This window comes from Anabas testudineus, chromosome 8 (assembly GCF_900324465.2).
Source record: "Anabas testudineus chromosome 8, fAnaTes1.2, whole genome shotgun sequence".
Classification (NCBI taxonomy): domain Eukaryota; kingdom Metazoa; phylum Chordata; class Actinopteri; order Anabantiformes; family Anabantidae; genus Anabas; species Anabas testudineus.
Window position 1 is genome coordinate 12,681,886 of NC_046617.1, and position 22,684 is coordinate 12,704,569.

Here is a 22,684-nt window from a genome sequence, read left to right on the forward strand (position 1 = left end):
GAACACAAAGCATGCTACATCATGCAAATAAATTTGCAGACTCATTTTTTTTTTTCTAATTTTCACTCAAAGTGAAAAGAATGTAATATTTAATGACTTATAGTAATGCACAAAATGCCAGCAGCAATATGTGCCCTTCTCCTTTCAGTGCCTGGGGCAGCAGGTATATTCCTCTGCCCAACCACAACATCCATAATCTGCAATACATTAGAATACATGTTCATCAAATGTGACAAAGCCAGCCTCTGTAATTTGAATCAGTGAAAAAAACCACTGGCGAAGCTTGAAGGAGACACAATATGGGTCAGAGACCTTTCTCGGTAGACCCAGGGGTCTTTTTGTCGTGCATGGTGCCAGCCGGGAAACCCTCCCCCTAATAACCAGACAGGGTCTAATGGGCACATCAGTCATCTCCAACGTCAGCCCAGTGAACACAAACAGTCCTGTTTACTGCCGCAATCTTTTGTGTTGACTAGGACCACTGCCCCATGTCCGAGCTGTGGCCCTTCCTGCATCAGCAGCATGGGGGCAGGAGGGCCTCTCCTCACCGCTGGAGCTGAGAACAGGGTTAAGAGTGGGTCTGTGGGGGCGTTTAAGTTATTATGTGTTGTGGGGGGGGGTTTTGCTTCATTACCCCTATATGCTTAGAGATACAGAATCAAGATAAGACTCACTTGGGATCTAATAAGGACAATTTAGTCTGCAGTTCAGATATTTTTGACAAATTAAACACTCTTAATGAAGCCCTCCAAACATAATGTATCTGTGGGAAAGACAAGGTGAAAAGCAAGTCAATGCACCGGTACTGTCCACTGCTTTTCTCACATGGGCCAGATTTTATAGGCTATAACTTGGCTTATCTCTGTTACTTCTTAAGTCTGCCTGCTTTACATTTCAGTGCCAGTCTGGTTCAGCTCGCTCAGCATCCAGACTGTGTTACTCAGTGTCAACAGAGGAATGCTTTCCTGCACAAATATCTACACCTCATAAATGTCTCGCCCTCTGCTTGACCCTGTCTGGCCTCTGACTGTGAAGAGGTTGAACAGGGGACAGAGAGACTGGTGTGTGATTGGATCTGTGTGTGTAGCAGAAGGGTTGAGGTGAGGTTTTGGGTCTTAACAAGGTGCCGGCAGAAGAGAACAGTACAAACATATCACTGAGACGTTGACTGCTCCTTCTTTAAGGGCACTAAAACCCTGATCATTTCTTCCTGAGTGTATCAATTATAGAACAGTTGCAGCTGCTTTAGAATAACTCTAATCCAACTGAATGCAGCAATAACACAGAAGCTTTTAAGCAATTCCGTACTCCTTTACAGAGTAAAGTAAAAAGTGCAGCATCAGCATGAAAAACATAGAATGCCTTTGATGTCCAAATATGTATTTTTACAAATACTGAAGAGGAGGACCTTCAGACTAGAGAAACATGTGCAGTTTAGATTAAAAAATTTTAATGCAAGAAGAAAAAAAAAAATTAGTGGTAAACAGAATCAAAACTGAGTCTTTAGACACATTTAACTCCATGAAATGTCCAAAAGTGAAAAGTGTGCACATTCTAGCATGCATACTGGCAGGCTTTCAGAGGAGCACTGGATGCTCAACCACTTGCTGTTTTTCATATACCTACATTTCTTCAAAGGGATATGCTGGACTAATGTAAACTCCAGCAGACACAAGTCAACACACAGTTGACTAACTACAGTATGCTGTGTGTTGTTTGCCGTGGCCCAGATCCAGCCATGCCACCCCTAATCCATTTCTCTGTTGCTCATTATTAGTGGCTTGTTAAGATTCTGTATCAGATATGCTAAAAGAGCTTTTCACAGTATTACGTGGGATTACTGTTGCTCCTCGCTGCATATGTTGCTCACAAACTCTATAATATCGCCACCCTGTTTACATGGCATTGACTAAATAGCAAATGGTTGTCTCATTATTAAGGTTTTCCCTCTTTTTGTTTGCACCATAAATTGTCCTTTCCTTCTATATCTAAGAATCATTCCTCTGCAACTCTTTACATTTCTTCATCTATTCTGTGATACGGGAAAATGAAGCAACAACAGGCCAAGAAAGGAAAAACCTGCATGATTCCAAACTATTTCCAAAACACTGCTCACTCATATTATATTTACCCAGCTTTGTAGTAAAATGCTACATAATCAGGTGGTGCTATTCGTAAACATTTATCTGAATTCAAAGGGGCTCTTTTTTTCTAGTGCACATGATCTAACTGTGCAAAAACAAAAGATGAGGATATTTAGAAGGGTCAGAAAAGTTGTCATGAAAGGAGGTTCGGCACCAATTTGTACTATCCCATTTGTTGTTGCAGAACAGCTAGGAACTCAGTGATAGTTGTAGTAGAAGTAGCTGCAGCTGAAATTAAATCAAATTAAACATGCAATTGATAATTAACCCCCTAGCATTCAGGATACCAACCTGATTGGTATCTGATTGGTATCCAGTATAATTCTTATGTTGACTGTTGGAAGTCATCCCATCATAATAACAATATATAGGTCAGGTATTGTATGGGAACTAAGGCTGGAATAGAGCATTACTGTTTTGTTCTTTCACAATATGCCCCTACCCCCCTTTCCACATCTCTCTGTGTAGTGCTGTTTGTGCAATCCTGTGTCGACAACCCCTCTGTCTAGTTCTCTGGGGTGTTTACCGCCTTTCACGGTAGCAGGGAATCAGCTCCCACCATCCCATCTCTGTTTACATTGCTCTTCTCCTCTATTTACTCTGCGCTCCAGCACCCTGGCGCAAAGCACTCCAAACAGCTGTTCCATTATGGAGAGAGCAGGAGCTCCAACCACACAGCTCTGTCACACAGCTCTCTCTCACAGCCCTCCACGGTCACTGCTATGATGACTGCCTAGCGCTGCTGGCACGTCTGCCATTGTTGCCATAAAGCTCAGTCTACTTCAACGCCAGTGAGACTTCTGGGCACAGAGTCAGAGCAGGGCAACTGTCAGAGATTGTCTTCAAACCACAAGACAAATTTGCCAAGTTCAGCTTTTGATTAAGTGTTTACACATGGGCTGCAGTTCTGTGGTGATTTAAACGACCAGCAATCATATCCAGATGATCTAGATCTCAACTGGCACAAATATCTTTACAATTCAAGAGGGCTTTTATAGTGTGTCATTACAAAACATACTGCATTTTCATCATTTAGTCACATTCTCTGTTAGTACCCTATATATCCTGCTCCCATATGACATCAGCCATAGGGACAGTTATCCACAGAGCAGGATGATCCTTCCTCTGAGACAATTTTCCTGGCTTGCTGTCGGGTAAAAGGAAGACTATTGTCTAACTGACTGCCTTAGGGTGATACTATACAATGAATCTGCAGTGAATTATTTTTACTCTTCGTATGTTCTTTTTCCTGCCTGTGTGCACAGCTGGTGCTGAGTCAGGAGACAGAAAACTTGGGAGAAAGGCCACCAAGCATCCCCAGGTTCCCTGTAGACCACTGCAGGGCCTCGTGGCTTCAGAGACGAGAGACACTCCATTTATCACAGTACAATAGCTACTGCCCAGGGCCAATGGAATTAGGTTTGCCTGGGTCTACATAGGCCTTCACATATATATTGCTACTATGTGAATTAGTGTAAATGTCTCTTCATTTCATTTTGTGATAATGTATGCACATGACATACAAGTCCTGCTCAATATTTAATGATTGATGTCAGCAATATAGTGAGCTGAATATTTAAAGTACAAATACAACACAATAACATACAGTATACAGAGATTCTGACTTCAATGACGACCAAATGACCATTTCATGCTGCTATAGTAGCAAATCCACAAACACCATAAAAACCAGTGCACCACTGATCAAAGGTCCGCTGCCTCTCACCACATGTACTTTTGATTTAATTTGTATGCTTTTGATCAAATGATGCGGGTTACATATTTCTAAAATAATCACATCAACATCCTTCACTCCTGCTTCCCTTCAAGTTTTTGAATGCACACCAACGCTGATATTTGAGCAGAATCCTTTTTCTGGGATACCAAATAAGAGAATAAAATTGTTGTAAATTTGGTTAACAGGTTCTATTGTATGTGCGACGGAAAAAAAAAAAAAACTAAGACGAGAAATTAGAAAATAACAGAAAAACCCCCACTATCATGGGATGCAGGTGGTCAGAACAACTGATTTATTGTTGCACATTCACTGCAGACCTCTTGGGGTGTTGAAGAAGACACATGCGTGCAGCAGTTTATGATGCTGCACACAAAGGACCCTCTTCCCTTACCTAGCGGTAGCTCTGTAGTAGCCTCAGTCATGATGAAAATGGATATCAGCATGTATAAGGGTAATGAGTGGTGAGCCTGTTAAAGAGCGAGACGCACAGAAAGCGCAAGAGAGACAGAGCAGAAACTCATCCGTGTATGCTTGTGTGTATGCGTATAAAAGTGCCAGTCATAGGAGGATATAAAAGAATTTTTCCCAGCTGCCAGACCCCCAGTGCTGTTTGCCAGAGCCCTTAAACATATCCACGTCCTTCACTGGATGGCTCTCGTCTCCTCGTTTATATCTAGCACTTTAAAAATATACAATCTGCTTAGATACAAGGCAGTCATAAGCTCCGTGACTGACACTTGGACATCTTATCAACATGAGTTGAAACCCCTGGGCAACTAAACCAGGCTTTGATCAGACATTTTGGAGACATCTCTCATTTTCTTCAAACAAATCCATTGGGGTTGGTGTGCTAAATTTGAAACTAACTCAAAGCACCAAATGTACCTTGTGATGCAGGAAACAGAGGCAACAGTCACATGCAGTCTGCTTAATAAAGAGGTGCTTAAAAAAAAAAAAAAAAAAAAGAGGAGAAAATCTGCATGTGTGAGCAAGGAACAGAAGAAAAGTCAAAGAGAGGTAAGGACAAAAAAGGTGAAATAAAATGTTGTCATAGAGAGGGAAGAGCACAGCGTGCACGGGCCACGCTATGAGATCAACTGACAAACATCTCTTCAACCTTGACAGAGGCAAATCAGCATCCATCCCCCGACTGGCCTGCGACAGTTGTTATGTATGGAGACCCAATTTCACATTATATCTTCTCTTGAATTTTAGCCCGCTTACTTGTCGGTGGGAGAGAAACAGAAAGTGAGTGAATGAAAGGAAGAGATAGAAAAGTCGGGCTCGCGGCCTGCTGCTGAACAGCAGGGGACAAAGTGAAAGAAAAGGAGAAAGAAAAAGATGTAGACAAGAAAGAAAATGAAACCTAAATGGACCAATTCAGCTGGCAGAGCCACACAGAGAATTCACCTGAGGGCAGTCTCATGCCCTGTTTGTGTCTCCATGGAGACAGGCCACCTGAGTGTGCGCTTCTGTAAAGACTGACAGTCGTCCAGCGAGCTGGTCCTGCTATTGATTTCAACACTATTTTTTGACCAGATCACAAAAGCTGGCCTGTGGTCAGGTCCTCTGCTGCGAACCATGCCGGTGTGGATGACTGCACAGAACTACTCCGTCTTCGTGTCGATGTTTGCATTTAATACTTTATTTTTCAGTTGATCATTGATATTTTGGGAATAAAGGGACATTTCATATGCAATTTATTCCTTTATTGAATATATACTGTATGTATATATTTTAAAGACCTCAGCCAACTTTGGTAAGAGCTTGATAAAATCTTGTAGTCAGGTGATTTGAGATATAAATACATCCACAGCACGATGCATATCCGTTTTGTATCCTGCATCGTTTCAACTATGAGGCAGTTGTCCTTAATGACAAGGCTTTTCTATCATCTGTCCCACTCAGCTCCACTTCCCTTTTCTATCTTGACCATAGGAACCAGATTAGAGGCTCAAGACGGCCTTTATCTAAGGTCTATTGGACACTGTCAGCTAATAGGCACCACTCTTGCACACAGCACATTATGAAGGTTTTGGTGATCAGTGCAGCTGTTGCTGGCACATCTTTGATTTACTGCAGCTAAAAGAGGTCTTAATGACTATAGAGGCAGGCAGCTCTTAACTCTTTGATGTGCACTGGATAATGTAATATGATCAGGTAGCCCCCTGAGAAAGTTGCATGTACATTCATGCACTAGCATTTGCAGTCACAGTACACCTTCTAAAAGCCCCTTAATAAGAGAGCCAAGCTCTTACTGCTGTATAGTAGACTTAAAACAACATATGGGTTTGACTTGTGCCAGTAGTCATGGTTCTTGACATGCTTGTAAGGTCTATGCATGAACATACAAACACACACGCAAACACGCATCCACACACAGTTGCTTGCTGACAGGTGGTGCAAGCTCAAGGAAATACAAGCTTACCCAGCACAAACAGCCCCAGTAGGCTTAGCACTTCAGCAAAGACCAATTGGAGTACTTATGCAGGAGCTAGCACTATTCGGACCATGCAACATCCATCTCCAGGGTCAAAGGGCACAAAATTCTGTTTGCACAGTGAAGACACCAATATCCTCTCTTTTGCAGCATGTCCGACATCACAGTCAAAGACACAAACAAAAAAACAAAAAAAAAAACATGCACACTCACAATTTTACACAGATTTTTATGTCTACACACATATGGAAGAGAAATAACACCCAGATATTTCTAAGCAGTAATCATTCGCATAACAACTGAGATTTTCTGCCAAGCTACTGTTTTGAACCCTAACATAAACCTCCAGCTCAGGCCCCATTAACCCATCTAGGAATGATAGCTAAATTGTCCGCTAGCTTTCCGAGGCCAGCCAGGATGTAATGATCAAAAACAGATGGAATAATCAACAAAAATGCTCTCGATTCTGGAGGATGTGTCCCAAAAGCACATGAATTACATTGAACCAGGCACTGGGACTGTGAATGATGTTGGGCTACCAGCACCAGCCAAGTCACTCTCTCCCAAAGCCAAGTGAGAGGATGCCAGGCACTTCCTGCTGTAAACAATCTACCCACAGACGGAGAAAGAGGGGAGGAAACCCCTGAATGACAAACAACAGGAGATGGAGGGAAGACCCAGTTGCTCAATGAAAATTTCTGCAGCGAACAAATGTGCTCAATTTGTCAGACAAGCTACTGTAGTCTGTTGGAGAGGAATGTGTGTGAGCTGGGACAAATGGCATCCCTCTCTGTAGATGAACACATAGCAAGTGCTGAGCGCTTACAGAGACAGGCATTGTATATACAGCTTGGCTGAGTTCACACTGTAAGGCTTTCTTCTCCTTTCTTTATCGCTCTCTCCCCCACACACACATACTGTAGCCCCCTTTTTGTTCAACTGCTGTCTTCTAGCCAGTTTCAATAGTACCAATTCTGACCTCATGTCACCGCGAGTACACATCATTGTTGACTTTGATCCCAATTTGTAATCAGGTAAAAAAATTAATATTTTAATTTACGTACAAATGATGTTCCCAAAGGTTCTGTACACACACAGTTTTGGATGTTTCCCCCGTTTTAAAACCTCTGGTTATTGTACCAACAATCCCACTGACAGATCTTGCTGGGATGCTAAACAAACATGCTCTTCTGACCCACTTAAAGCAAACTGAGACTACCTGAAGCTTTTAAATCGGCACAGGAGGAGTACAGTGCACAGACTATTGCTGGCTCAAAGTACTTATTCACTTGTGGGTAAATCACTCTCTTATGCAGTTTCTCCATGTGGGATAAAGTAAAATGTAAGAGAGGAGCACGACAATGTGACGTATGTCTGACTCTTGCAGAATGACATTGCTTCTATAACGCTTCGAGCAAACAAACATGGATGCATGAAATGCATTTTACGTGCGTTTGCACATAAATTACTATGTGTGCATGCACAGGCACAAAGAAATCATATAGTGAATATTAGCTCATGCAAGCTCACATCCACCTAGACATTAATTCACACACAAGCACACTTTCCAGACAGACATACCTGTCATTGTAATTCACATGATCATTCCCTTTATATAAAAGAGACAGGGAATTGTCAGAATGGCAGAAGCTGAGGCCTCATATTAGCCCTGCTGTCAGAGCCACTGACCAAAGGATGACATTAACATGAGCGCTCCTGACGCTTAAAGCTTACCCTGTCTGCATCGAAACAAGAGCCCAGTCTGCACACACGGACAAACAGTGTCCACCAATCTACAGTTTAATCATTGAGGAACTGCTTTTATCGCTTACCTATTTAAAAGCTGCTTTCTTTGAAAGTTGAGGTATCTTTGTCAATAATATATTGCACTGACAGCGATGTAGCCTCCAATTAAGTTAAACCTCCTACTCTCTCTGCATGACCAGTTTCCTGTCTTCACTCCCTGGAGAATGAGGAAGGGGGGGTGAGCGGTTTAACAAGTTTGGCTCACTCTAAAAACAAATGACAGCCCACAAAACAAATGTGGCATTACAACTGAGTATTAAAAGGCTTGACATTTACCAAGGCTCATTTATATGGCTGCCCATACTTAGCTCATTGGCAGCCCTCATTACACTGGATAGAGCAGGAGTGAGAAGGCTGGAGATACGCTGGGTTGGGGCAGGGCGAACACAGTGGGGTGAGCCGTTAACGGCCTGTGGGAGGATCGTCCTGTAGATGAATGAACACCTGGATTAATGGGGTCAGTAAGCACCAAGATGCTGAGGAAGAAGAATCCTAGCCAGGGCAGCCATTTTATATTTTACCTTTACTGCATGTCTCATGGACCGTTTTCCTCTGCTGGTTTTAGAGGGGGCAGCAGTCCCCATGGGGGCCAAAGAGAGCAAAGAAAGGACATGTTGGTACCCATGTGTGTATATAGGACATGAGCAGTGGGGGTGCTGGTTATACAGTTATGATTTTATGAACCCTTTGCCACTTCAAGGACACAACTGTAAATGAAAAACTGCCATGGCTTCATCCTGTATTACAATAATGTATTTTGTTAAATATGTGTATTTACAAAAACTAAACTCACCCAAACTGGTTAACACACCTTTTAGGTGGCATTTCATTGTATAGAGATTTCTTCCTCATCCACAGAGGTATTTTTAAGGGCTAAAGGGTCATATAATTTGTCAGATTATTTAAAATAAGTTGCATCTTTTGGGAATTAGTTAGGCTCAATTGGCTAGCAGACAACCTTGACTCCTCTGAATGTGCTTTACAATGCAAGCTATATACAGACGGTGCTGGCCCTTTAAATGGAGCTCTGAGTGCTTGGCAGGCTAATAGATGCACTCTAAAGGTGCTAATGGATGGCAACCTGAAAAATGGTCTTATCTGAAAAGGTCCAGGACAGTTATAAATGAAATAATCGTGCTGGGCACATTAATCCATGTTCATGCCCTAGGGGGAGACCTCAGCTCACCATTTGATCTGTGTGCGAGTGCGTGTATACAGAATGTGTATGTGTGTGCAAATGTGTGTCTCTGTGTTAGTTTGCAAGTAACCCACCCTTTCCATTCATTTTTTCCCCCCTTTTTCCCTCCTTCAATCATTTTCTTTTAGAGCCAACAGTAAAGGTTTTAAGATTGTTTCTGACTTGCTTTCAACCAGGAACTCCAGCAGGGGACATGGAACAGAAATAGTGCAACGAGGGAGAATGATACAAAGAATGCCAGAGAGGGAGAGAAATTAAGTCACAATGTGCAATTTGGTAAGACCACTGGACCACTATAGTTTAAATGGCATACAGTTATTGCTCTTAAGATTTCTCAAGAGTGTCAGGCAACTCACACTTGCAATAGAGTGGGGACGTGCGAAGAACCCATCATCAGAGCCACATGCCACACCAGTGACAGCAAATCCTTACAACAGTTTTTTTCATCAACAACTACAAAACCTTTTTTTTTTTTTTGAGTACTATCACTGATAGTGTAACATTATATCTGGGACACAGGCAGCGGACACACATGAAAAACTAAACTTTAATGGATCAAATTTAAACAACAACTTATCACACTCACAAAATTCCTCAGGTGACCTTACACTGATAGATGAACGGCTTGACTAAGATTCATTTTTTTCCACATACAACCTCCAAAATCAATTTACACTGCGTCATGAATTGCTTCAGTTTTTGCTTTGTGCTCAAAAATCTGTTAAGATACTTGATGGAATGAGTGACATTCAACTCTTGAAATCTTACTCGTTTCAGTGTAACCCGGTGAATCGTAATCCAAATTGGTGAGAAAAAGCTAACTAGTGACAATTCAAAGTCAACACTGACACCTACTGGACTTGATTCAATTGTACCACCAAAGTGCCATTACCCTTCACACGCATCGGTTGATATAATCACTTAACCTTAGTTTGCAATTAAATAATTTATCTCTGTCAAAATTACAAAGACAACTGAGTTGTTATATTTGTATCCAAAGTCAAACATCATTCATATGGGGATTCATGATGCCTATCAGTAATAATTGTGATCTCACTATTGAATTGCGTTTTTTGGAGCCCTCTGAGATGACAATAGCACACAATTTGTAAAGCTTTGTTTGCTATTCATTCTGGTTAGATTTCTAAAGTCACATAATGTTCAAATAAAGGGCTATTCTGTCAAATTAGCACAGCAAAGTAAGGAACTTAAAGTCACACCTTAAAAAAGCACAACCGATGCAGCTTAATTTAACTTTTATTCTTATTATTTTTTTATTTTAGAATAGACTCTTTGCTTGCCAAATAGTCATATGTTTCTAGTTCCAAGCAATTCTTCTTGAAACAAGCTACAGTTTCAAGGACCAAAACCAATAAGAAGTGATGACAATGGCTGTTAAAACAAATATTTCAAAGTAACACATCACTATCTGACAATAATATCAAAACCTCAGTTCTCATTATGGGATATACAGTATAGATCTTTTTAAACAACAATATACAACTATATTAATATTAATCACACCTCTGCCTGTAACAGCATAACACTATGTGTGTGCCAGTGCAATGCAATGCTGCCATCCAGTGATCACATGGTGAAAACACATGGAAAGTAATGGTGTATTTCTGAATGGCAAACCAACCAATGCCTCTTCAAGGTTGAATATGAAATTCTAATTGCAAGCTATTCCGAATTTATTCTTGGTGTATATTACTTTTTGTAATGTTAAAAATTGTTAGAAATAAGATTTTTATGATTATTGCTTCAAATACTAAAAATACTAAACAAATGAAATTCACAGTAGACTTAGACTTTGATACTGTACTGCTTGAGTATGTCAAGACTTTAACCATTCTGTCAGACTTTGTTTTGTTATCCCCATCAATGGGTGTAAGTGTCAGATTGATGGTTTTGGAATGTTATAGACTTTGTAGGATACAAAAACCAACTTTAATTTCCAAAAAGTGTGGGATGAAGGAGTTTCTGGAGCTATTGACCAGCTGACTTCTGGTTCTACTCAAATTGTCTCTGAGTTTCTCATCCTTTTTGAAAATGTACCATTATTTAGCTACAACACATGACATATATGTTATAGCTTAATAATGTTATGTATGTTTGTGCTACACAAACAGCTTCTGCTTGACTTTAGACTACTCTCAACCTTTGCCCTTAGATTAACATTGGAGCATTAACCCTCTATGGTAGACTGAGATCCCTATACTAATCCCATTTAACTGTCAAAGCTAATTGATGAGAGCAGACAAAGTAGAAATAATAGTCTAAGAATATTGCTTTAATTTAAAGTTTGAATCGCACACTTTTGTGGATGTGCTATGTACACTATAAAGTTCTCCCTGAGAGGGGAATTAGCCTCAACATTTGCAGGAACCTTAGTGAAAGAGGGCGGTAATGCTCTTATAAAGGTTGATCTTGGCGTGCACTGTGACAAAGGTCACAAGCCATGGAGTTTCATTCTCTATTATCAATTGACTTACTGAATAGGGGAATGAGAGAATAGTCTAGAAGGATTAGTAATCATGTGGTTGAGAAAGAACAAAGGTGAAAGTGAAGAAAATGCAAATGGTCAATGTCTGTGCAGTCAAATGTGTGCTATTCAAATTCTTCTGAGCTCACAGACTTTACAAATGTAAATAGCTCTGAAAACTTTAAGCAAATATAATGTTGTTCTCTGGACCTGCTTGGACCAAACTGGGGTAATAACATTCATAAAGAAACTTTTGTACTGCTTCAGGAGTTGAGATCAATCTACTAAATCAGTCAGTCATGCAAATTAAACCTGGTGCAATACAATGAAACGTTTTCACCTTTACATCGAGTCTCTTACGAGCAGACTGCTTATTCATACGAAAAGCTCAGTTAATCACAGGCAAAATCCGTTTGAAAATGGACTGAGGATAACAAGAAGCAGTGGGGAGCAACCAAAAGCACCTTTACTCTCTGGACTTTTTCCAGTTAGGCTGTGGCTCACGGGCAGATCAAAGCTAGGATAATCCAAGGGCTGGATGATGTAGCTACTAGTGTATGGACCTAAATATGAAGGTAAGATCCAACAGTATGTCACACTGATAAATGTGTGTGTTACAGCGAAGCAAGACAAGGGTAGAGGTGAGATGAGTGTAAGAGGAAGATAGAATAGAGAAAAAGAAGCTGCGTTGAGTGTGTACCAGAGAAGAAGAGGGAGGAGGGGAGGTCTGTGGTTGGCGCACTGTTGTGTGACGTCAGCGGCTTGTTGGATTGAGGTGCTGTGTCCTGCTGATTTTAATCCTAACTCATTAAGGAACAGAGAGCAAGTGCCGGCACAAGCTCACTGGGAAAAGGGAGAAAGTGACAAGGGAACGAAGAAACACTTCAACCAAGGGAGATAAGTGGAGCTGATTAATGAGCTGAGAGACAAAAGAAGGCAGAATACAAACATTTTATTTTTGCTTTTTAGGCTCATGCCTGTTTTTACCCTTTCCCTTGCTTGTCCTATACGTCTTTACTCTCAATCTTAACGTGTGGCTTGTTCAAGCATGCCCACAAACGGAATCAACAGGGCCCTGAAGCTGCAGTTTGGCCTCATCAACTATGAGAACCGCTACTTGACGGCCGAGGGCTTTGGCTTCAAGGTGAACGCCTCAGGCACCAGCATGAAGAAGAAACAAATCTGGACCTTAGAACAGGACGAGCAAGATGGCCAGGTAGTTTTCCTCCGCAGCCACTTAGGACGCTATCTGGGCTCTGACAAAGATGGGAAGATCACATGTGCATCAGAGAAGCCCGAACCTGACTGCCGTTTCCTGATTGTAGCCCAGTCTGATGGTCGCTGGGCACTGCAGTCAGAGCCTTATCTGCGTTACTTTGGGGGCTCAGCTGACTACCTATCCTGCTTTGCCCAAGTCATTGGGGAACAAGAGCTGTGGGCTGTCCATTTGGCTTTACACCCACAGGCCAGCCTGCTCAGTGTGGCACGTAAGCGCTATGCCCATCTGTCTGCTTCTGATGGAGAAATCTCAGTGGACAGCAACATTCCCTGGGGAGTGGACTCCTTGGTCACCTTGGTTTACCTCGAGGGCAAGTACAGCCTCAAGACCTGTGACAACCGTTTCCTCAGCAATGACGGCAAATTGGTGAAGGAGAACACAAACAACACTTGCTTCACTCTAGAGCTGAAATCAGGCAAGCTGACCTTTAAGGACTGCGATGGAAAATATCTGACCCCAGTGGGACCCACAGGAACACTGCGTTCTGGTCGATGTTCTAAGCCGGGAAAAGATGAGCTATTTGATCTGGAAGAGAGTCACCCACAAGTAGTTTTTCAAGCTGCTAATAAAAGATTTGTCTCAGTCAAGCAAGGTAATTGGCACGTAACGTTGTCTTGAGAGAGAGAACAACATTAGTATATATAACATACATTCACAATGTGCAGACATACGGTTATCTGGATTTGTTTAATTTAATGTGTAAAATGACATTACAGTATCCAAAAATGAATCAAAACGTGTAACGTTGACCAGCTAATCAGACAAAGGCCTTCCTTTTGTGTCTAGATGCAGAATGGTTGACGGCTACACACTAGAATTAAACGTGTTAATGGGCTTTGTCATTTCCACTGTGTATCCAATGAAGATTAAGCAGTGTCCAAGTGACTCCAGGGCAGCCCTATGTCCCATGGGTGTCAATTAACATCAATGGGCTTTTCAGCTACTCACTCCTTGCAGTCATCCGTCGAGTGATGTTCCTCACATGTTAATCTATAGTCAGCCAGACTGGCAATGCAGAGACATTGTTACTGATCTGTCAGGCTTTACCAGACAGGTCAGTAACAAGGTCTGTTTTGTGCCTTTATAATGTGTGCTTCTCTGTTCTGTATAATGGTCTGAGCTAATAACGTGGACGGCAATTAAAACAACTAACAGTTATTACAAGCCTCATTTTAGAACGTCTTTACAGCTCTAGTTGTAAACAAGCTATATTATGCACATCCAACACCAGAACTGAAACCAACTAAATTTACATTTAGTCATTTAGCAGACGCTTTTATCCAAAGCGACTTACAAATCGGTACAGTATCAGTAACTATAGAGGGAAGGTGCAAAATATTAATCTGAAATTAATAATTTCATCAATATCAATATCATTAACAACCTGGTACACCATTGGTCTTAATATAGGGCAACTATATACTGAATTACAGTGTTTAGCCATGTGGCAGCACCATGTCTTATAAGGAACAAGGCAATGAAAGCTGCTTAGTGGGCCCTGTGGTGCAGATTTGCATTTCACCACTCAGGGAATTACAGCAAGCAAATGAACAGAGAGGGTGGAGGGGTGACTGTCGGGGATTAGGGTTGTAACGAGCTTAAGAGAAAGGTTAAGAGATATTTCTGTGCCATCTATGTTGTATTACAGACACTGTTCACTTATGTTTGTATGTGTATTCCCCACCAACTGACTTCATCACCACATCATGCATGAGGAAGGATGCATATACAAATAAACTGGCTTCAAGTGAACTCCCTGAACACCCAAGTTTAGAAAACTTAGGTGTACTACAATTCTAAGCAAATTTTAGATGTTATTGTTAATGGTATTACGTTTAATTGCACAATTGCTTTTGTGCACAAAATGGACAAAGAGCTGATCACACGAAATATGCTTAAGAGAAAATTTTCACAAATTTGCAGATAACTGCAAAGCAGAATAATAGTAGAATACTCAAAAACCATTTTTTTAAATTATAAAATATTCAAACTTACACACTTCTAATGTTAAATAGATTCAAATAATAACACGTGCTATTAATCATTGTGTAATTAATGTAAATATGTAATTTTCATACCAGAAGCATTTTATTTATTTGACGCAGACGCATTGAATAAGTGATTGTAGGCAGCACACTATATTATTCAATGGATGTAATTAAATGTGGAGCTACTTTTACTCACACTAGTCTCTTTGCCATATACTCTCTCAGACAGAGGATGCCTAATTTCTACTGAAGAAAACAAATGATCATGGCTGTCTTTTCTTCCCTTATTACCAGGAGTGAGTATTTCAGCCAATCAGGATGTCGAAACAGACATGGAGACCTTCCAGATGGAGATTGATAAGGAAAACAAAAAGGCTACATTCAGAACCAACGGTGGATCCTACTGGACTCTAGTGACTCATGGAGAGATCCAGTCCACCGCCACAGAAGTGTAAGTAAGCTCGTACAGCTTTAAAAATAAGTGCTTTCTTGTACTTGATCATTTGTCTAACCTAAACCTCTCAACCCCTGAACCAGAGAGGTCAACACTATGTTTGACATTGAATGGAGAGAACACAGGGTGGCAGTGAAGGCAAGCAATGGAAAGTATGTGTGTACAAAGAAGAACGGTCAGCTCTCAGCGGTCAGTGATTCAGTAGGTAAGAGCTTTCAGACAAGCTGCTACAGGTTCACTGCTCAGAGTTTGGTTGTAAAAGCCACCACAGGTACAGCTTTTTTGATGCAACAGTATCTTTTCTTCATAACAGCTGATGATGAATTATTCTTGATGAAACTCATCAACCGCCCTATGCTGATCCTCCGTGGAGAGAATGGTTTTGTCTGTCACCACAAGAACTCCAACACTCTGGATGCAAATCGATCCGTCTATGACATTTTCTCATTGATCTTCAATGATGGAGCATACAACATAAAAAGTCAGTGTTTTCATGACTGTGCAGCATATGAAATTTCTGCAAAGCAATCAATATTATGCATCTGGCATTTTGTAGATAATGGATCTACGGCAGCCATTGTGTGCTTAAAGTACTGTATATTCTAACAAAACATATTTCTGCAGGTGTGAATGGAAAGTTCTGGTACATCTCTAGCAGTGGCCTAGTGTGCTCAGATGGAGAAAAGCCAGAAGAATTTTTCCTTGAATTCCTGGAACATGGACGCATCGCCATCAAGGGCTCCAATGGCAAGTATCTTCGCGGTGACCAGGGAGGCACCCTTATGGGTGACGGTTCATCTGTCGATGCATCTTCTCTCTGGGAGTATTGATCCCTTCAATCTAAATTCACATACTTTGTGACAATTTGTTATTTTGCAAATATGGCATAAGAAAGTTGCCGTCCAACCTTCTTTCAAACATATTGTGTCCACTATAGGTACAGTGACAACCAAATATATTTGATGGCACCGCACTGATCCGTTACTAAAATACTTGCTACCTAACTCAGTTTGCTGTTGACTTTAACACATCTTGTGCTTTTTCTATTTAGGAAATACACATATACGTATCCACACTGTTATCTCAATACACAAAGAATGGCTGGTACCAGTCGTAACACTCCCAGAAAAAAAATACAGCATCAGCAAAGGGATGGGATAATATACACTGTACTGTATCAGTTGCCTCTACAATGTAAATCCAAAGAGCACTTAGGTCGCCATCACTACTGACACAGTGGTACAACTGTGTAACATTTACTGAATAGCAATACAGAGCTCAGACATGATGAGGAACAAAGCAGATCAATAAAAATGCCATACTGTATATCCACATCAGCAAGAAACCAAAGGAGGATCACAATATTTGATGGACTACAAATCCTTTTTAATCTACCAGGTGTGAACTCAGAAAGTGCTTCTCTGGTGTTCTGCCTAGGGGCCTTAAACCACACTGCACTCTATAGCCCTTTATATTATGTTCTCATGTTCAGAGTTGGTGGTACGATTGGAAAATGTGATGGATTTTGTTAACAGACGTTTTGATTGAGTAAGATTATTTACTTGGATACCTTTAAGTGGAATCAGACACAGGCAATTTAAATAATGGCATCCTATAAAACGTGATGCAGAACCAAATGGGTTTGAATACAGATGTTTGTTTGTTTTCTGTATGTTTACCTGTACTTGAAAGAAAAGTTCATTTATGAAATGAGAGCTATGTGCACTCACTGTGTCCAGTGGTTGTTGAACCAACTTACTTAAACCGACATGAATCTTTTCATCTAAATATGAATAAGACAGCAAAAACTGTAACTCAGTTGAATACTGAGGTAACCTACCTTATATAAAATGTGATCAGTAGCCTCTAGGTGACCCTCAGCCCATTTTATAGGTGACACTTTTATACTTCGACACATGACACACAATATATTTATATATATGCTCCTGACTTATCAAGTTGCTACAGGCTGCCCAGACTTTATGGAACAGATGTTGGTGTGCACTACGGAGGACAACCTGAACCTGTACACAGTTTATCCTGTAGATTTTGTCTCAGTTAACTCCCAGAAAGAAATAAAATCTGCAGTAGTTTGAGTGTGATGTCCAAACCTGTGGTTTTGTAATGAGTGCAATTTGCAAATAATAGAGGACCATTTTAGAAAGCAAGATCTAAAAGGCTTGGTCAGCTATGCATCCTGTATTCGCTCTATAGAGAGCGCCTGGACATGTTTTAGAATGAATTTAAGATATAGCATTGTTTCTTGTTTTACCATCTTTGTTTATTGATGATGATGATGATGATGATTTTTGAAAATGTTAAACAATAAAAGCTTGAGAATATCTTTGAAGATTTTGTGTGTGAGATTTGTGATTAAGTAGCCAACAAGTCTACAATTTTTGGATGACTGAAAAACCTTTTAGTTTAGACAAAGATTTCTGCCAAATTATTTTGACCTTAATGTGCAGAAGTGAGAAAAATCCCTGAAAACATACAACCTACTGTATGTATGACTAAAATTTCAAAGAACAATGAAGAGAACAAAGAATAAATTACAATACTCAAAATCATGGTCCACGATTATCCCAATTTTGAAATGACTCACGAAAGCATGGAAGTAGTTTAAATGGATTTCCGACATTGCTTTCATTATTTACACCTGTGCTTTTCCTATTGTGTGTGAAAAGGCCTGTTGTTGTTGTTAGGGCTCCACAATATGACAGCAAACTCAAAGCATAAAAATTAAAGGGAGCCATATTAGACAAAGCAGTGCTATTAATGACTGGTGATATTCAATCTATTTGTGTTTGTTCCAGCATCCTGAAATATTGCATAGTGGTTCGCTTGGAGACATAAATGGAACTGACACAGGATACTGTTGATGTAGAAAAGGCCTCAGTGACTGGTTAGAAAAACATAACACACTACTCCACCAGTCAATACCTATTGGGCTGATGGAGTTTGATTTCCCACAAAAAGCACGCAGTCCCTTCTTTTTAGCATTCACTGATGAATAAATCCTGACCAGTGTGACTTACAGCGATTTCCCCGCTCACTTCACTGGGTGGCAGTGTGCACCTATGGATCATGCTCTATTACAGTAATTGTCAACAATAAGTGGTGTGAAAATGCCATTCACTACTGCAATCATAACAAACATAAGCACCTGCAATCCATCAAATGGAAATCAACCTCCTGACATATGTTAAATATGTAAACAAGTCCATGTCAGTCGCTTGCAGAACACAATATATATCTACATAAGACAAAAAAAGCATGATTTTACAGCAGGTTAAGGAAGTCGTTTTCTGTTCTCAAACTAGATATTGTAGTTTCAAGCTGCTTGTTGTGAAATTGTGCCCAACACATTTCACACTGACACTACTTGTTTAAGTATAATTACACAGGCAAAATGTGCCTTTGAGAAGGGATTCATTAATGTCCTGCTCACTAACCCGGATCATTATACACAACTCACTGAACTGGAGATGTTTTAACAGATTAGCTTTCTATTTGACAGTCTTTGCTCTTGGCAAAGTATATTCAGTATATTCAGTGAACAATGGCTGCTTTAGGAAGGAGAGAGCCAGGGATTTTATTATGTGCAAACAAAGTCGACCTATCAAAATATATCACATGCTTTAATTACAAGTAACCAATATCTGACCCAAGTTTTCTCTTCTGTTTGTCAGAGCGCCTACAGAAAACTGTAGTGCTGTGACTAGACTAGACTAGACTAGAGGTCAGTACAGTATGTATTGCAAGATTTGCCTGCAGCCAGTGTTGTTTTGGACAACCACAACTAAAGCAAACCAAAATGTCAAATTGTGCAAGGCAGTCTGATGCGGGACTTTTTTTTTCCCCATCTGCAACACCATGTCGAAAACTGAAACATTAGAGAGGAATCATGTTCTTATTTTCCAACTGAAAGGCAAGTGCTCGTTTTCAACAGATGGCGACACTAAGCTTTTATGCAAATCAGATTTGAAAGAAGTTCAGCCAACTCCTTGGATCAGCCACAGAAATCTAGTGACACACATGCAATAAACAAATACACTTATGACATGTAGTGAAGTCTGTGGACAGGCCTCAGTGAAGATGCACTGTGGAACTGGGTAGTTTCATGTGGCCAAAGACCAAAAAACTAGGCATCAGCTCTGATTCATGATTTAACAAAATCTTACCTGAATTAATCCAGTATTTAAAAATAATACTCTACCTACACTACTCAGACCTGTTCTCTGTAACACTGTCAGACTTGTGATGGACAGATAAAATATCAAAATCAATGCAGCTGAATCATAGAAATCTTATAACTGGTAATGTGTATTCTGCAGCGTCCTCCACACCTGGCTGCAAAAACATCCTTTTCAACATCCTGTCATCAGCAAAGGTCAGATTGGTTTTACGCCAGATTACCAAACAACAAACACATCTTGACTCCTCATATCCCCCAGATACCACGGGTCAGGTACTGACAATAAATGAGTTCTGTTCGCAGAGCCAAACACAACAATGCATTTCAACAACAGCTACATTATCTTCATATATTTTATATCAAAAGAGGGTCTTTGGATTCTACCGATATGATTAATATAAATTATTATACACATATACTGTACACATCTACTGCAACCTAAACCACTGAGATACTGAATTAAACCAATTTTACAATATATTGTAGTTAGTTAGTTGTAGATGTTGGAGGGATACACTGATAAAACAAGTGAAAATGGGACAAAAGCACACAACTTTACATTTCAAGTGCATCCACAATGTCCAAAGGAGCACGGCTGATTAATTATGAATCAGAGCGATATAATGTTGTTTATACCTCAATGTCAATGAGCATAGCTCCACAGAGAGCAAAGTTAAGGACATGAAAAGATGCAGAGACATTCTTCAAAATTGTGCTGGAAGTTGTAATCATCATGAATGACCAGAAACTGAGAAAGACACAGTTTGAGTGACAGGGTCATTGAGACAGGGTGACAAAGAGAACCCAGAGTCAGTTCTGCCACGAACAAAAGGTTCAGACAGGCAGACACACTCTGAGACCAAGTTTCACACGAGACAGAAAACTGATCAGGAGAAAGTGCTGGTTTCACAACCAGGGAGCAGTTCAATTTAGTTCCTACCGTTTGCTGCTGCGGCACAATGCTCTCACGTCTTCACGCTGTCTTTCACAGTTTGGATTTATTGTGGCCGAGTCCATTTCACCTGCAGTCTTCTAATGAGTCTGCAAAAAGACAATAGATTTAGTGATTTACTAAATGTATAACCACATAATTTGTTTTTATTGATTATTGTCTGTAAAGCTTCAGTGATCCAAGGTCAACTAAGGGAAAAAGCCACTTGTGGAGAACTAAATGTCTGCAGAAGCAAAGAACAATCCCGGCAAGACAAACAACAAGCACGTTCGCTTGTTTTGAATGTACTGTTTTATATTGCAGCTTTGACACTCTATTTTCTATCAAAGATAAGCAAAGCTGTTTACATTAAGAGTAAAATGTTTCTCTCTGCACAATAAGATGCAGCATTTCTTACTTCTTAAAAAGACTCCATGATTACCTGACCCTCAACAACTCTGAAATAATGTGGCATTTCATTACTACTTCCCACTTAAGATGGCATTCAATTCATTCTAATCAAAAGGTGCGATGAAGATTCAAGGCTTTTTCTTTTGAGTTTAGTAGATGAATTGCCTACAAAACAGTCATTTTTGCATTTTTCACTTGAATAAATAAAAACAATATAGAATATGAGCTGAAATCAGCTATATTATTCCAAAAGCTTCATCCTATTTCATTGATGACAACACTGCTCTAATACCCACTCAGTCATCAGGATGGATGTCCCAAAGACAGAATCTGTATGTCACGGAGAGGTCGACCGCCTCACAAAACTGATGCATTAGTCTTTGTGAGGACATGAACGACTGACATTGGTAGCCTCTCTCGTTCGGGTTCGTCTGTGTACTCTGATCCAAACACAGAAATGCAATTAATTCTACTTCAGTGCAGGTTTTATTAATTGCAGCGTTTTTGAATTTATTGAAATCACTGATGTCAAAATATAAAAGGACACTTTCTCACAGCAAGAATGGAAAATAGTTTAGTTTTGCCTTACTTTTGTTTATCTTTTTTATCATCAGAAGACTTGTGGGACGGCTATATAAGACCTTATTTTTGAGATATCTGTATTGTTCATCAATGATGCAGCACACAACAGTACATTGCAGCAGCTAATTGTGAAGATGCATCTCTTTGCAACAATGGCTATGAATCCTGTTGAGATGAGAAGTCTGTCAGCGCATAACAGTGACACATCATGTAGCGGTCCATCCATCAGTTTAATCCCACACTGAGTTGCACAATAAATTGTATTAGACGGCACCGGTAGTAGTTATGTGTATACCATAAAAAAACTGGCAACTTAGTGTATGTCCTCTTGTAACTTTGGTCTTTCTAAGCTGTGTGGCACTCTATGCAGTGCAGTCAAGTAAAATTATAATGTGATGTGAAGCTGATATGTCAAAACAAAGGGCCGATTGACTATTAAAAGTCTTGAAATTTCTTCTGCTCCTCCTTTAATTTGTTTGACTTCACACCACCATGTCACATGAATATTACTGTCCAGATATTTCTGCAGACTTGAACAACACAGTGACCAAAGAGTTACAGCTATATTTTTTAGTATGAATGTGAAAGTCTAGTGCAGTGTAAAAAAAAAGGACTTAGTTGAAGATTGATTTACCATCGAGACAACAACACACATAAAGCTACACAGGAATGACTTCAAAATATCCTGAAGTTGTGACCATGTCAGAGTCCAGGCCTCAGTCCAATCGAGAATTTGTGGCAAGACTTGAAAATTGCTTCTCACTCACGGTCCCCATGCAACTTGACAGAGCTTGGTCAGATTTATAGGAAGAATCCAGGCTGTAATAGTTGCCGAAGGTGCCTTCTAGCCCACAAATTGACTTGAAACAAGTGAGTAATACAAATAAATAATAAAGGCACATTGGTGCCTTTATTCTATATTTGCACTTTCTACAATTGCAAAGACTTTTGTTTGCATTGTTTGCAACTCCACATTTCCAAAGAACAGAAAAAAAAATGTTGATCACATGGTCACGGTATAATTGTAAAA

At 40.2% G+C, this 22,684-nt stretch overlaps 1 protein-coding gene across 2 annotated transcripts; it reads left to right on the forward strand.

The window, feature by feature from the left end:
- Positions 1-12,859: 12,859 nt before the first annotated feature.
- On the forward strand, positions 12,860-16,362 carry fscn2a (fascin actin-bundling protein 2a, retinal). 2 transcript variants are annotated; one of them, XM_026345517.1, is made up of 5 exons: positions 12,860-13,682; positions 15,373-15,529; positions 15,616-15,737; positions 15,846-16,013; positions 16,157-16,362. In XM_026345517.1, exons 1-5 carry the CDS (start codon positions 12,860-12,862, stop codon positions 16,360-16,362), a joined length of 1,476 nt encoding a protein of 491 aa, XP_026201302.1. The 2 variants fall into 2 exon arrangements, with proteins under 2 accessions (XP_026201302.1, XP_026201293.1); XM_026345508.1 differs by having other exon boundaries at positions 15,616-16,013.
- The last annotated feature ends 6,322 nt before the right edge of the window (positions 16,363-22,684 follow it).